The sequence below is a fragment of the Lepidothrix coronata genome, unplaced genomic scaffold (assembly GCF_001604755.1).
Source record: "Lepidothrix coronata isolate B3197 unplaced genomic scaffold, Lepidothrix_coronata-1.0 Scaffold19, whole genome shotgun sequence".
NCBI classification, from domain to species: domain Eukaryota; kingdom Metazoa; phylum Chordata; class Aves; order Passeriformes; family Pipridae; genus Lepidothrix; species Lepidothrix coronata.
In genome coordinates this window covers 4915531-4929049 of record NW_016690199.1, presented here as the reverse complement: position 1 = coordinate 4929049, position 13519 = coordinate 4915531, and the positions used below count along the sequence as shown (strand labels likewise).

Genomic DNA, 13519 nt, shown 5'->3' with positions numbered 1-13519 from the left:
TGTGGAGTGAGATTCGTAACATGTTCTCTCTAAGTTCATTTTTTACACGGGCACAGAAAAAACTTAAGATATGTCAGAGTTCTCAGTTCAGTGCCACAGCCTGGGTGCGTTTGGAGCCAACTGCTCACGCGACCTGTAGATGCAGGGGAGGCTGAGATGGAAGTGCTTCTGACCTTGCACTTCTGGAGGGAGCGATAAAATATTTGAGGTATGGTGGGGAGGGAAGGGCTGTGCCGAGAGGAGGGTGTGGTGTGCAGTGTCTCAGCTGCGGTGTAGCTGCATACCCGAGTCATCCTTAGGTGGGGAGACAAATGGTGATTAAGGCTGCCAGTTCTGATTTCTCTGTGTTACGTCTTCCACATCGATACTTCAGCTGCCAGGAAGAAGTTAACCTTGTTAAGGACTTGCTTTGCTTTCCGGAGCAGTAATTCGTGGTATGCCCTCGCTGCAGCCCTGACAGCTCGATACTCAGTAGCAGCTCTTCAGAAGGGTCGGGTTTCTGTCTGCTGCTGAGGAAGTCTGTGGCAGCCACATGCAGCCACTCTTTACTGTTGTTTTAGGACCTAGTTGCTGCTCTGCTACTCTTGCTTAGTGAAGAGGAAACTGTAACCGGTACTTCCCTGCTTTGAAAGAAAAGGGAATTCTTAGAGCTTTTTTCCCATGCTGGTGGTGTTAGTCATAACCACTGTTCTCCACAAATGCACTTGTGTACCCAGTTGCAGTGAATATCGTTCTCACTGGAAACAAATGCTGATGATACAGTAGTTCACTTCCTCCTAGCCAAAAAAATTGTTTGGTTTTTTTTCTTATGAATTAGCAATGCCATTATATGCAAGGGTTTTTTTTACCAAGCCCATATAGTAGCACTAAATCACTTCCCATGTTCCTTTTTTAGAACTTGGCTCCTCAGCCAAATATTTTTGTTCATTATGTGCAGATGTTTTGCCACTTGTTTGGACCATATTTTTTGTTGAAGCATTTTAGAGTTCCTATACGTCAGTTTTAACGTGGACTGTGGCCTTTCTGACTCTCGGTCAATCAGTGTTTTAAAAACTGCAAGAAAAGGATGAGAATTTAAAATGCTCAGGCTTTTCTGTTTATTACAAGTATCCTTTTCTGTTTTCAATGAGTATCCTTTTCTGTTTTCAAGTTATGGTTAGTTTGGGGCAAACTAATTTTGTAAATTTTGCGACTTTGTATTGTCTAAAGGCTTTTTGCTTGAGGCTTTTCATTATATGTAGGGCATATTTCAGTGAAGCAGTTACCAGGAGAAGCCTAATACACAGGTCAAACTTGGGCTAGCTTGGGACAACATCTTGTGAAAAGCCTCTCCTTTGGGGAGAAGGCAGCCAGGGGAGTTTGGTGCTCTGCAGCTGACAACTGTACTGAGTTGCTTTTTAGCAAACTTTTTTCACATTTTTAAAATATTTTGCTACTGAAAGCCTTGCAGTAGCTGTTGCAGGAACACTTCTGATCTGTCTTTTGCTGTGTTCAAAGAAAGTTGGCCTAAGAGAACCAGCTTCCATTGCTGGCTTGTTGGGCTTTTTTTATTCAGTTTGTTGGCAGCAGCATTAATTAAATGCGATTCTTTCCCTGTATCTGACATGGCTTACAGTCAAAGGACCGGACCACAACAAAGCTGAAAGCCATTTGTTTGGCAGACAAGGATGTTTGTCTTTGCCTGGAAACATTTGTAGAGCTCCTGTTGACGGAAAATGAGCTGTTCAACAAGCTGGGAGTAGTTTTTAATCTCTGTATTAGAAATTAAACTGATGAGAACTGGTTTCTGGTTTTTGTCTGCCTTTATAGTCTCATTAGGACAAGTAAGTTCTTAAAACTAAGAAAATAATTTTCTGTATTGAGAACCTTCATGTTACATCTTCTGCTATTATACCTTGTTCTGTGTTCCTGTGGCAGGGAACCCCAGGGGTGTGAGGTTTTATCATACCTGGCTTCTGCAGTGAATTTTACTGTGTGGTGATAGTTACTACTTCATTTGCTATAAGTTGATTCATATAGTATTTGGGGGGAATGAAATCTGTGAAATCTCTATTCAGCACACTGTGTGAAAGTTGTATGATGTTTTACATCATATTCCTCTATCAGAAGTAGACTATAATACATAATAGAATGTCAGGTATTTGCAGATGTCCCTGTGGAAGTTGCTATCTGTGTCAAAATGCTACATATAACAGTTAAATTGACAAACAGTGCACAATCTGAAGTGCATTTATCTAACTAAAATTATAATAAAAGAATATGGTGGTGGTTGTATCCTATTCTGAAGTATTTTTATTTTTAATTTCCTCTGAGACAAAAATAGTCTTTTATTAAGAGAGCTTATTTCTAGTCACCCACTTCAACAAATGGCTCATAATGTAGAATCTGGTTTTTAACATGCTGCATTTCGGTTAGTAATGCAGAGTAGTTGTCTTGTGGACCAATGTTTTGATGAGTCTGATCCATAGCCTTTGTCTTGAGTATTGGGGGTGGGAGGTATCAGATATCAATTTAGAATGAATTAAACAAAGTGTCTTCAAAACTGCAAAAACTGATCACAGGTTTTCAGTTATATAAGCTGTGATTAGAAGTGTTAATGGAGAATTCAGAATACATTATACACCAGTTCAGCTGAACTGAATGAAAAACAAGAAAAAAATAGCTATAGATTAAACTGCTTTTAAGTTTCTGATGATCAGTAGAAAGATGATGTAGTCTGCCTTCTTTGATTACATATGAAAAAGCCCCAGAAATAACATCGTTCAAAAAAAGAAAAGAAGGCAATTTTACCTCTCTGGAGGATAAAGAAAACATGCATGCGTAGGTTTTGAAACTATTTTGTATGGCCAATAATTTACTTGATCAGTCAACCTCGGTTGCATTTAAGCAGCTTGATTTATTTAAAACCTTGCATTTTCTTTTGATAAAAGTCACAAAGGCACAAGGATTTTGTTTTGTTCACTCTTGGGTTGGTTTTTGTTTGTTTCCAATGTTTTACTTTTTTTTTTATTTTGCTTTTATTGAGTAAATACACCTACAGATTTGAGTTGCTGGTAATCCATGTAGACATATTAAATGTCTTCACTTTATCTGAAATCTGACCTGAGGCATATCTTGCAGCAGCACTTTTTCTTCCTTACTGTTAATGACAGTGCCGCTATCCTTTATTTACAAAACTCCTGGGTTTTTTCCCACGTCTGCATTCCACTGGAGGTGTGGACTTATGTTCTGCTTCAGTCTCTTTACATTAGGTTCAAAATGATCTGTTAGCTTACTAGTATTCCTGTAGAAATTTGTGTTGGATTTCTCGTAAAACCTCTTGATTACTCCTACTTTTTGAAGCATGCTGTTAGAAAATAACTGATGCTTAAGAACATCGACCCTCTGGAGCCTTGGGCTGGCATGGAGGGAGCTGTAGAGGGAGAACAGCTACACACTCGGCTGCCATATAGTGTGCTGCATAAAAAGAGAATTCTTTGGTTTTCTGAATACTGTAGTATTTGTGCTTCAAGTTTTTTGTAATAGTATTTTATTTTGGAACTACTTTTAATTCATCTGCTATTAACTAACTTCATTAAAAGCCATGCTTTACATTGCAATAACAACACCTGCAGCATTTTTAGTATTACAGTTGCAAGTTTATGTGTATCTTTAAATTGTCTTTTGCAGAAGAGTTTTAAGAGGTGCAAATACTTAACAACTGATCAGTAATAGACTTTGCCTTCATTTGTAGTTTGAAGTGTCATTCCCCTATTATCATTCAGTTGCAGGAGGACAGAGTTTACTCTGTGACAGGCAAAGTTGAAATCTTCAGAAATAATCAATTACTCAAGCAAAACCCTCTAAACATGGCCATTGGCATGGTGGGGAGGGACAGACACAGGGCATAGGACATGACAAGATCCTTACAATCAGTGTGCTGTCTCTGGATTCAGGACAGTGGGTGTAATGTCATGCTGCAGCTTGAAATGGGCAGCTGTCCCTCACCACCCATCCTGCCAAAATAGATATGCTGGGGTGGGCTAGAGAGTGCTTTTATGTGGGGGAGTTGTGTGTCTTATGAGATTTTTCTGTTAAATTAATTCCTAGACCTTGTGAGTCAGTCTGGGTTAACACCAGTGCTTGCATAAAGGGAAGAAGCACGGTGGGGTCAGGAAAACACCGTTTGCGTTCTGCCCTATTAATTTTGGCAAGTACGTTCATCACGTTGCGCTGGCCAGGCGGGCTCGGAGACTGGATGTCTGGCAGTGAGTCAGAGGAGCTGTGCTGGCAGACCCAGGACTAGATGCTGCTGTCCCTCAGTCGCCTTGCAGGAATGCTTCTGAAGGGCCGAGGGGTGGCCTTGTCTTCCCATCTCTCCTTAAAACTTGCTCCTTGCTGGTGTACTCAGATAACACGCTTTTTGTGTGATATAAGCAGCTGGTGTTCCACCGGTGAGCTGCTGTGGCAGCACAGCAGTTCTTTGGCTTTAACGAAGCATTGAAGAATGCTGAATTCATACTAGTAGTGTACTGCAGTGGTCTTGTAAAGATGTTCAGGTGGGAGTTCACAAAACTTTGGAACCTGTTTCCAAGTGAAGGAGTGAAGGATCTGTGAGATATACTGGTCAGCAAGGGCTGACGATGTTCTTGTGGCCCCAAAAGTCTGCAAACCACAGAGCTAAGGTCACTTCTTTCCTGAGCTATCTGGACTCCTTTGTGGGTATTTTCAAATTTTTGAGGGCTGATTTGTTTGGGAGGGGTGTTAAAAGAAGCATACACTTAACTCTTCCCTCCAGTAAGAGTTTCTTTCATGGACTTCATTGAAATGCTAATAACGTTTGCCCTTTGTGTTTAAATAACTGTATCAAAATCATCAGTCTTCAGGAAAAATGGCTGTTTGTTACCGATTTCACTAACTTACTTCATGTTTTATGTTTATTTCAGCTCTTTAGAGAAGTAAGAATAATGAAGATCTTAAATCATCCAAATATAGGTACCTTGTTTCTTTCACGTAATTTCCAATTGGAGAAATTTTAGCTTTTTCATTGTTAAAATCGTTGTGGTATGAGTTTAAAAGACTATTTTGCGTTAGGGTACCTGTAAAATAGCAGTAATAAATACTGTTTCAGAGCTGTGTGTTTACAAAAAAAACCCCAACAAACATTTTGGTCCCTTTGCACAAAACTGTTGCATAGCTAACTGATAATTTTGCTCCTTTTGAGTATAATACTGACTTCTGCTGAATTCAGGCTCTCATTAAAAATAAGTACATACACCAAAATCAAGAAGTGGTCGAGAATTTGTTCGAGATTGTACATTTAAATGATGTAGTGTTGTTATAGGACTGTCAGCAAACTGACTGATAACTGATTTGTCACCATGTATGCCAGTTCAGTGCATAGAAGTGGCTATTGTTGATGCTCAAATATGTGGAAGTTCTGCTTACTTTAGTTGCTTTCCCATGTAGCAGATGCAAAGTATTGTTTCTTGAGAATATGTTGTTCTGTATGAGTTGACAAAATGTTTTATAGTACTTTCTGTCTAGGAATGTTTGACAGAAATAGCTTCTTTAAAGAGTCTGATATTGTCCGGTAGCAAGCAAATAGTTTGGGGTATTTTTCTCTGACAGAATTATCTGTGGGGCCAACATAATATTTGTGCAGCTAGTTAACTGGTAAATAAATGTCTTTCTTTTCTAGTGAAGCTATTTGAAGTCATTGAAACTGAAAAAACTCTCTATTTAATAATGGAATATGCAAGTGGGGGTAAGTACCTCTGCTGTGGTGACACATGTAAGCAAATTGCCAAGTAAGGGAAGTACTTGTTTTCTTTAAAGTTTTGCTTGCTTTTTCAGCATATCTTATCAAAGTAGTGTAAGATATTAAGGAAAATATTTAATATTCTTTGGGACTTCTTTGGTCAATATAAATATAACTTATAAAACCAGCTTCTAAACTTACTACTACTTAGTAACAATTTCTTTGTTTTCACAACTCAAATTTAATGGGAGTCTTTTTTTTCGGACGTCAGTTGTTCCTGTCCATAACAAATATTGCCCTTCTCAATTGTTGCATTCAGTTGTATTTATTGTATTCAGTTCCCTACCTCTGGTGTCCTATTTTGTGTAAGATAATTGGTAAAAACATGTTCAGATGGAACATTTCTGTTTCTTTAACTGTTGCTTTCAAAGCACAAGTACTGCAACTTCTGTTTTTAGATGTTGATGACATCTTTCATATCTTAATCACAGACCTTCTACTGTCAAGAATTGTTAGGCTTAGCCTTATGCCATTTTAGGAGGAACTTGTGCATTTTTCCATCCCTTCTACAATCAGGAAAAATGTTTATCATGAGGCATCAGATATTTTCACCAAAGGTAAAATTAAGGTATTTGGGCTTAAGTTACTACTTGCTGGCTAAAACCTCATAGCACTCTGTTTGTCAGTGACCCTTTAGCATCAGCATCTGGGAATCTTAACTAGTTAAGGCTTTTCTTTAGTTTTAGGAGGGATATTGAGACTTTTTTTTCAGGGAAAATCAGCATTGAATTCAGATTCTGACATTGGATTACATGAAGTTTAATGAATTACTACAAATAAAGCCAGATTCTCTACCTGCCTATGTTTTCTTCTGGCAGTTCCCTAACTGGTCAGCCAAGATTAGCCTAAACAGGAACAGAGTGGGTATAATACCATTAAAATATTGTCTAGTACAGGTGTTTGGGGAAGCATCTCTGTGCTGTTTGGTGGTTCTAGACTTAGAAGTGAAGTCCTATTGCCATCTAGTGATTATCTTCTAGGAGGTAGAAAGGCCAGTGGTTCTCTAAAGCAGTGAAGATCTTTCTTGGGATGATAAGGGAGAGATACATACTGTGCTGGTCTAAAAGGCCAAGAGCAGTACCTTTTGATGTGCCAGACTGTGCAAGACAGAAATGGCTGGTAATCTCAATGGCAGGCTTCAGTTCCCCATGTTTTCTCTTTATCAAGGTACAGGTCATCATGATGCACATGAACTTTGCCTGCAGGATGAGAGAAACTATTGCTACAGCTGCAACACTTCACATAAATTGGGGATAATTCTTTCTCTGGTGTGTTTTTCCCTGAATTATGAAGAAGTGTTCAGGTTTGCTGCTTCAAGGTTTTTTAAGAAACAGCTGTGATATACAACTGAGAGTTATCTGAGTTGAGTATTAAATAAAACACCACAGGGAAGTAAGGCTATTTTGTAGGAAATCCTGACATTCCCTCAGATGGCTCAGTTGTTGCTTTTCTTTCTGCATGACTGCAGTTTTTTATTGCAATTTGGTGGAGTTGCTTCTTGTAAAAAATAAATGTGAAGTTACTCATCTCTTCCCGTGTGAGGTGGCTGTCTACAAAACAATGTTTTCTTGCTTAGTAGAGAATATTTAAATATTTGATCCACTTCTAAAATTCTTACGATTTTTGCACATTAGTGAGGAATTTTTAAAACTGCCTATTAGTCTGTGTTTGTAGATCTTATGTGCAAGAGTGTTGGCTTTTAGTAATGAAAATCTCCCATGCTTTCACAAAGAGTCAGTGCTTCATGGACCAGTTGTCCTCAGCTAAAGCTCAAACACTGTAGTCTATATTGATGTGCTGAAAAATGACTGCATGGATTAAAGGGGGGAAAAAACAAAACACAGCAGATCTTTAGTAAACTTTAGTCATCCACAGCCATACAACAGTGGGTTTGTTCCAGAGTAGTCCTTCTCAGTGTATTTTACAGGTCTGATGGCTGTGTGATGGATTATGTCAGTGTGTCCTGGTATGCTCGTTATTGTGACCTTCCTTGTGAGTATCTCTTCCAAGCCTAGGTTAAAGCTGAGTGAGGTTTCTGGTTTTTTTTTAGAACAATTTTATATGTGAGCACAAATTAAAATTCTGGTGTTGATATGATGGTATTTACAAATATCGTCAGATGTTCTAATATTTGAAGCTTTTTTTTTCCCCATGGGTCAAAAGAAACCCTTGTGAGAAAGTCTGTGAAGGAGTACATGTCATCTTTGTTTACAAAACAGAAGTATGCTGCTCAGTTTCTGTCCTAAGTAATTGGAAGGAAATGGTTTCCTTTGTCTATATCCAGTCACTCATTACTTTCTTGTAAAAGAGATGATGGTGTAGTAAATTGCACAGCAGTTGTGCCTTGTTCTCTTAAGCTATCCTGTAATCATAAACTTGAAGCATAATCGTTCCAGTGAAGCTGCTGTGGGCAACTGCTGGAGAGGAATTTCTACATTCTGAAATTGGCATTAATGTATCTCATTATTGAATTGTAGGGGAAGTGTTTGACTATCTGGTTGCACATGGAAGAATGAAGGAAAAGGAGGCTAGAGCTAAATTTAGACAGGTATGTATAACATTCCTATATGTCAGCTTTCCCCCCGCCCCTGTTTTTGCTGAAATGAGTAAAACAGCTGTCCTTCGCGTTTGACTTACAGCAGTGTGCAGCATGTTGGGGACTTGTAGCTCTGAGGGAGAAAAAACTTGGGTGTCAGTAGTACTTTGAAGGAGTTAGTAGTCCGTTTAGTGGTGCTGGTTTCCTTAGTGCTGGGTGCCAGGGTGTCCAGGAGTGCCAGAACACAGAGACTGCTTGATCTGGAAGCGTATTCCATTCCAAAATGCATTTCCTCTAGGTTGATTTTGTATGTCCTTAGCCCAGCGGGTTTGTAGCATTTTGGAAGTTATTCAAATGTAACAGGCTACAAACAGGCCAGTTTCAAAACACAGACGGTGCGAGTAACAGGGGTCTGGTCACATCCATCTGCTGACATGAGAAGATGCTGTTGAGTAGTTGTTCTGAAAAGTCATGGAGAAGTAATTTTCTAGGCTTGTTAGTTAAGCTTTCTTTATGATGGATAAACTAGCCTTGCCAAGATGTTGGAATTTCATTGATCTGTAAAAAGCATTTCCATGCCACAGGAAAGCAGTACTGAACATAACCAGATATTTTTGCATAACTACTTAAAATCCAAATGTTTGCTCTCGTAGCATCTAGAGTTTCATTTGCAGATCTGACAGGTCTGGTACACTTGTTTTCTGCTCGTGTGCAGAATTTGTCTGTTATTTCCATCCCTTTGGTCACTTGGATAACCTAGGTAATAATGTGAAAAGTAGAAAGTATCAAAATTATGCTCCAGCTTAATGACACATTAAAATAATAAGTAGAGACAAAAGTGTTATTGAACTCTAGGAGTTTTGAACTGGTGAATTGTGGCAGTGATGTGTCAGCCAGTTTCCCTGTTGGAAGGGGAGGCTCGGATGGCTTCACTTCCTAAGCGTAGCCATACATAGAAGAAATTTGATATGAGACTTCCAGGAAACTAATTAATGACTTTCACAAAAATGCTTTGTAAAGAAAATTTCTACACTTCTCTAACGTGGTTAGTGTGACTGAAAAGAACAAATTAGGAACTAGGAAACTGTGCCACAACTGTTTTGCTCCCTCTGTCTCACATAGTAAGAATTGTGTGAAAGCAATATAAGCAATAAGCTTAAAAGTAGCAATGCAAGTAAAAAAACCCAAATGTATTAACCCAACATAAGGAGGCATTTCTATGAAATCCTTGTTCCTTTGTTTTCTCTCCTCTCCTTATATCTTGTATTTACCCTTTTTAATCTTTTGGGGGGAAAAAAGCCCCACCAAAATCACCACTACCAAACAAACAAAACAACCCAAAAGCAACTGTAGACTTCATATCCCCAAAAGTAATTTTTGATTACTGGAGTTACAGAGCTTGATAGTAAGGAAAACTTTTCTTCCTCTTTAACAAAGTCTTACATGTCTTTTTAAAGCTGCTTCCTTCCCTTTCACATTCTGGCAGATAGAGAACTTTCCTTTGAGATGGAGGGTTTCTGGTATGTGTTTCTGTGCTGTGTTGGAGTAGATGTTATAGGATGTGGAGCAGTCATTCCCACTTCAGCTATCTCTTCTAAATCCCAGACTGTTGCCTTTCTCTTTGTAGTGACTTGAAGAGCTTCAGAGTAACATGAGAGGATTGACTGTTCTCTCTCACATGTGAATATTGAAAATTTCTACTGATACAGTTCTCTGCTCTTGGTCCTCAGTTTCTTTTATCAGGAGCTGTGTGGAAAAAGATCTTGCAGTAATTACATTGAAATTGCATGTTTGTTCACCAAATACCTATTTTTTTCTAATAATTTGACTCCCCTTTAAATGAAAACTTACAGAAACAGGTCAAACATGTTTTACAGGTACGCTTAGTGCTTAATTTTATGGGATAATGTGGGTAGTACAGGATATATGTAGCTTCATTTTTCAAAAAGAAATGTGAAGGGAAAGAATTTAAAAGGGAGTTACCTACTGAGCTGGGTATTTGTCCCATCAAGAGTTGATTTTTTTTTTTTTTTGTACTGCAGATACTCAGCTTGATTTTTTTTTTTTTTTTTTTTTGTGGTATGGTTTTTTTACTTCAGTAGAATAAATGCTGTTTGTAAAGATATATAGATGCCTTCACTTGTATGCACTGAAATACACAGAAGTATGTTTCCAGTTTTTTCTTATAAGTCTCCTGGCACAGGCAGCTGTGCTCTGTCGTCCCTCAGCAGCTGACTTTCTGGCTGCTGAGCTCAAGCAGTTTTAGAGGACCTTGATCTCAAAGATGGGAGGTTCTTGAGAGCTTCAAAAGCCTCAGTTCCTGGGAAAAGAAGAGAGAACCCTAGAAATGAGCTGAGGAGAGAAATTGTAGCACGAGCTGATTATGCTTTGCTAGAGGGAAGAGCATTCGTGGAGGATGAAAGTCAGGTAACTTTGATCAGAGCTTGGCATTTATTAGATGCTGAAACTCAGGCTGAGGGACAGTGTCAAAGGAAACTAGATCTTGCTGGGTTCACGGGTCATAAAACTATTCATTTCACCTTACTGTAGTCCTGGAATAGCTTCGTATCGCTTTTAGCCATTGTTGGAGGAAGAATGCACTCTGCAGACCTTTTATCTGATGCAGTGCAGCTGTTCTCTGTTAGATAGAGACTTATGACATAATAGGCATTTATTTTTTTTGAATTTGTTAACTGGTTTAACAGACGGTGGCTCTTTTCAAACTGAAGAAACAGTTGTGCCCTGGTTTTGAGTTTAGTTCTTACAATAGGTTGTATTATATCTTGTTTTCAGATCAGGTTTCTTCTTTCAGTAGATGTGATTTCTGGATCAAACACTTGTGTTTTGTCTGAAAAGACACTTCCTCTCTAGCAGGCAAAGAGCAGAATTCAGCAATTCTCTCTTCTTTGCTTGTTAAAAAAAAATATAATTTTTAGTCATTTTGTTAAATATAGTAAGGTTTTTAGCAGGAAAAAGAATGATGTAAAAGACGGTAATCACAGTATTCCAGTCGCACTTGACAAGGAACACAGGAGAAATTACAACTCTAAAAATACAGCTATGCTGTATAGTTCTCCATTTCAAACTCCTTCTGTGTAGCCATGTGTGAGAAATTCAAATCCAGAATGTTTTGCATTCTTAATGTTACCTTGTTCTTCCCCCTTACAGGCTTTCAAGCAGTTCTGGTTCAATCTCATCCTTTTTCCATAGAAAAGTCTGATGCAGGGCAGGGGATCTCCTTAAATTCATGTGTATTAATTCCCTCTCTTTTCTGCAACCAATTAGATCTGACCTTCTTCAGTCTTCCCACTGTTTTCCTGCAGAAGTAGTTTAGAATTCTTAATGCTCGTAGATGTTAGGACAGATCTTGGAAAATAAAATATCCACAAAATACATCTTGTATGTTCCAGTAAAGAAACAGAATACTCCTGGTAGTGTGGAAGGGACCTTGAGAGGTCATTTATCTATCCTTTTGTCATTTAATCCTTTAAAAAGATGGTTTCTCTGCCTAGAGGTAACTTGTTCTAACTTGTTCTTTAAAACCTATGTTTATACAGATTTTTGAAATGCCTCCTAAGAAATGTATTTCAATGCTCCAGTTGTTACCTCTAGCAAAAACCTCTGATGTTTCTTCTCCTCTTCTCACCTGCCAACTGTCAGAAAATTCCTCACACTCAAGTGGGTTGGAAGTGAGGGACTGTCAATGGAAACAGTGATGGAAGGTAGAAGAAAAGAGAGTCAGTCTGATGCAGACATGCTTTGTGCTGTTTTTCATTCAGTTATGACTGCTGTTCTTCAATTATTAATGTCATACACATTGCCTTATTTCACTTCCATGTGGATTGGACTCCCTTCTGCAGTCTCTGTGCCATCCTGTTGCAGTGCAGGGTAGTTCAAAAGCCTCTCCAAAGGAGGCTACTGATTGATCATGTGCTCAACCTTCCGCTCTTAGACAGTCACAATGAAAGCAGTTCAGGAGTAAGTGGTATAGTGCTGTGTCTCCGCAGTCCTGAATAAAGCTTGAGGTGTTTGTCATGCTGTCAGCCTTGGGAGCCTCTGCAGAGTGAGCTTGTGACTGGTGCTAAGGTAACGGTAGCAGAGAGGAAAGGAAAGGACACCAAAAGGATGGTACCAGCAGTGGCGTGGGAGCACTTTGGCAATTTCAGTATCTGTAAAAACCTGAACTTGGGGTCTGAAAGAGGGAACCAGTACATAAAGAAACAAGCAAAACCAGAATGAAAGTGTAGGGAATGGAAATAGTACTTCAGCTTTTCATAGACTGCTTGGTTTTAAGGTGGCATTGTGCACACGTGTGATGCAGTAATACAGGGCACAAACATCCTATTGCTGGTTATGTTTCAAATACAAAATATACTGGCACATCAGTTCTTTGACCTACCAAGAACCTTATTTTCATCTACTCTGAATACTGAGGGAGAGAACCTTTGTTCCTTAGCAGTACAGGAGGATCCTTACACTAAGCTGGGTGATGTGATCATGAGTTATTTTTTGTAACAGTAGTGCTATGTCATCTTTCTGTATTGAAAATCTTCTTAATCTTGTATGGAGGCCGAAGATACATTTTTTTTTTTTTGAACATAGTTATTATTTTTGTGTGCAGTTCCACTTATTTTAAGAAATCATAACATCTTTCTCAATTCTGACCATGTATACACAGCAAATAAAATGCATTTGACTGCATTTGTGATAATGTAAGAATAATACTTTATCCAAGTTTTCCATACATGCAGAGTTCTGCAGCAATGCTTATGACTGAAGAAGCAATGTACTATGACACTGCACTGTGTAAACAGCTTATATAGTTTGGTATATAAAGCAGGAAAAACTTAATGATATTCAGAAATTATGCTGGAAGAAATGATCCCATTACACTTGAGAGACATAGAGAGTTTTTTCCATTGAACTTGCTACTCTTTTGTAATATAAAAAATGCAATAAACCATAAGAACTTAGACAGCAGATCTCTGTCAGATGTGTGGTTGCTTCTCACTGCTTAAGTTTTGACAAACAGGCTGTTTCCCAGTAGTTTTTCCAGTAGCTAAAGCCCACTTCTTACCTTTTTCTCTCTGTGTTGTGGCATGAAAAATCACCTTTAGAGAAGGTCTGGAAAACATCAGTCTAGGGGGAAAGCTTTTATAGCTGTATACAGTATTGGAATGGAA

General features: G+C 38.6%; 1 protein-coding gene across 14 annotated transcripts in view; it reads left to right on the top strand.

Annotated features, from left to right (window-relative positions):
* The window catches only part of MARK3 (microtubule affinity regulating kinase 3), a 62352-nt gene that overhangs the window by 20778 nt on the left and 28055 nt on the right, over window positions 1–13519 (top strand). For all 14 annotated transcript variants that reach the window (XM_017807492.1, XM_017807495.1, XM_017807493.1 and 11 more), the window contains 3 exons: window positions 4926–4974; window positions 5681–5746; window positions 8278–8348. In XM_017807492.1, the coding sequence (XP_017662981.1) occupies window positions 4926–4974; window positions 5681–5746; window positions 8278–8348 (186 nt within the window). The remainder of the gene's footprint in view (window positions 1–4925; window positions 4975–5680; window positions 5747–8277; window positions 8349–13519) is intronic.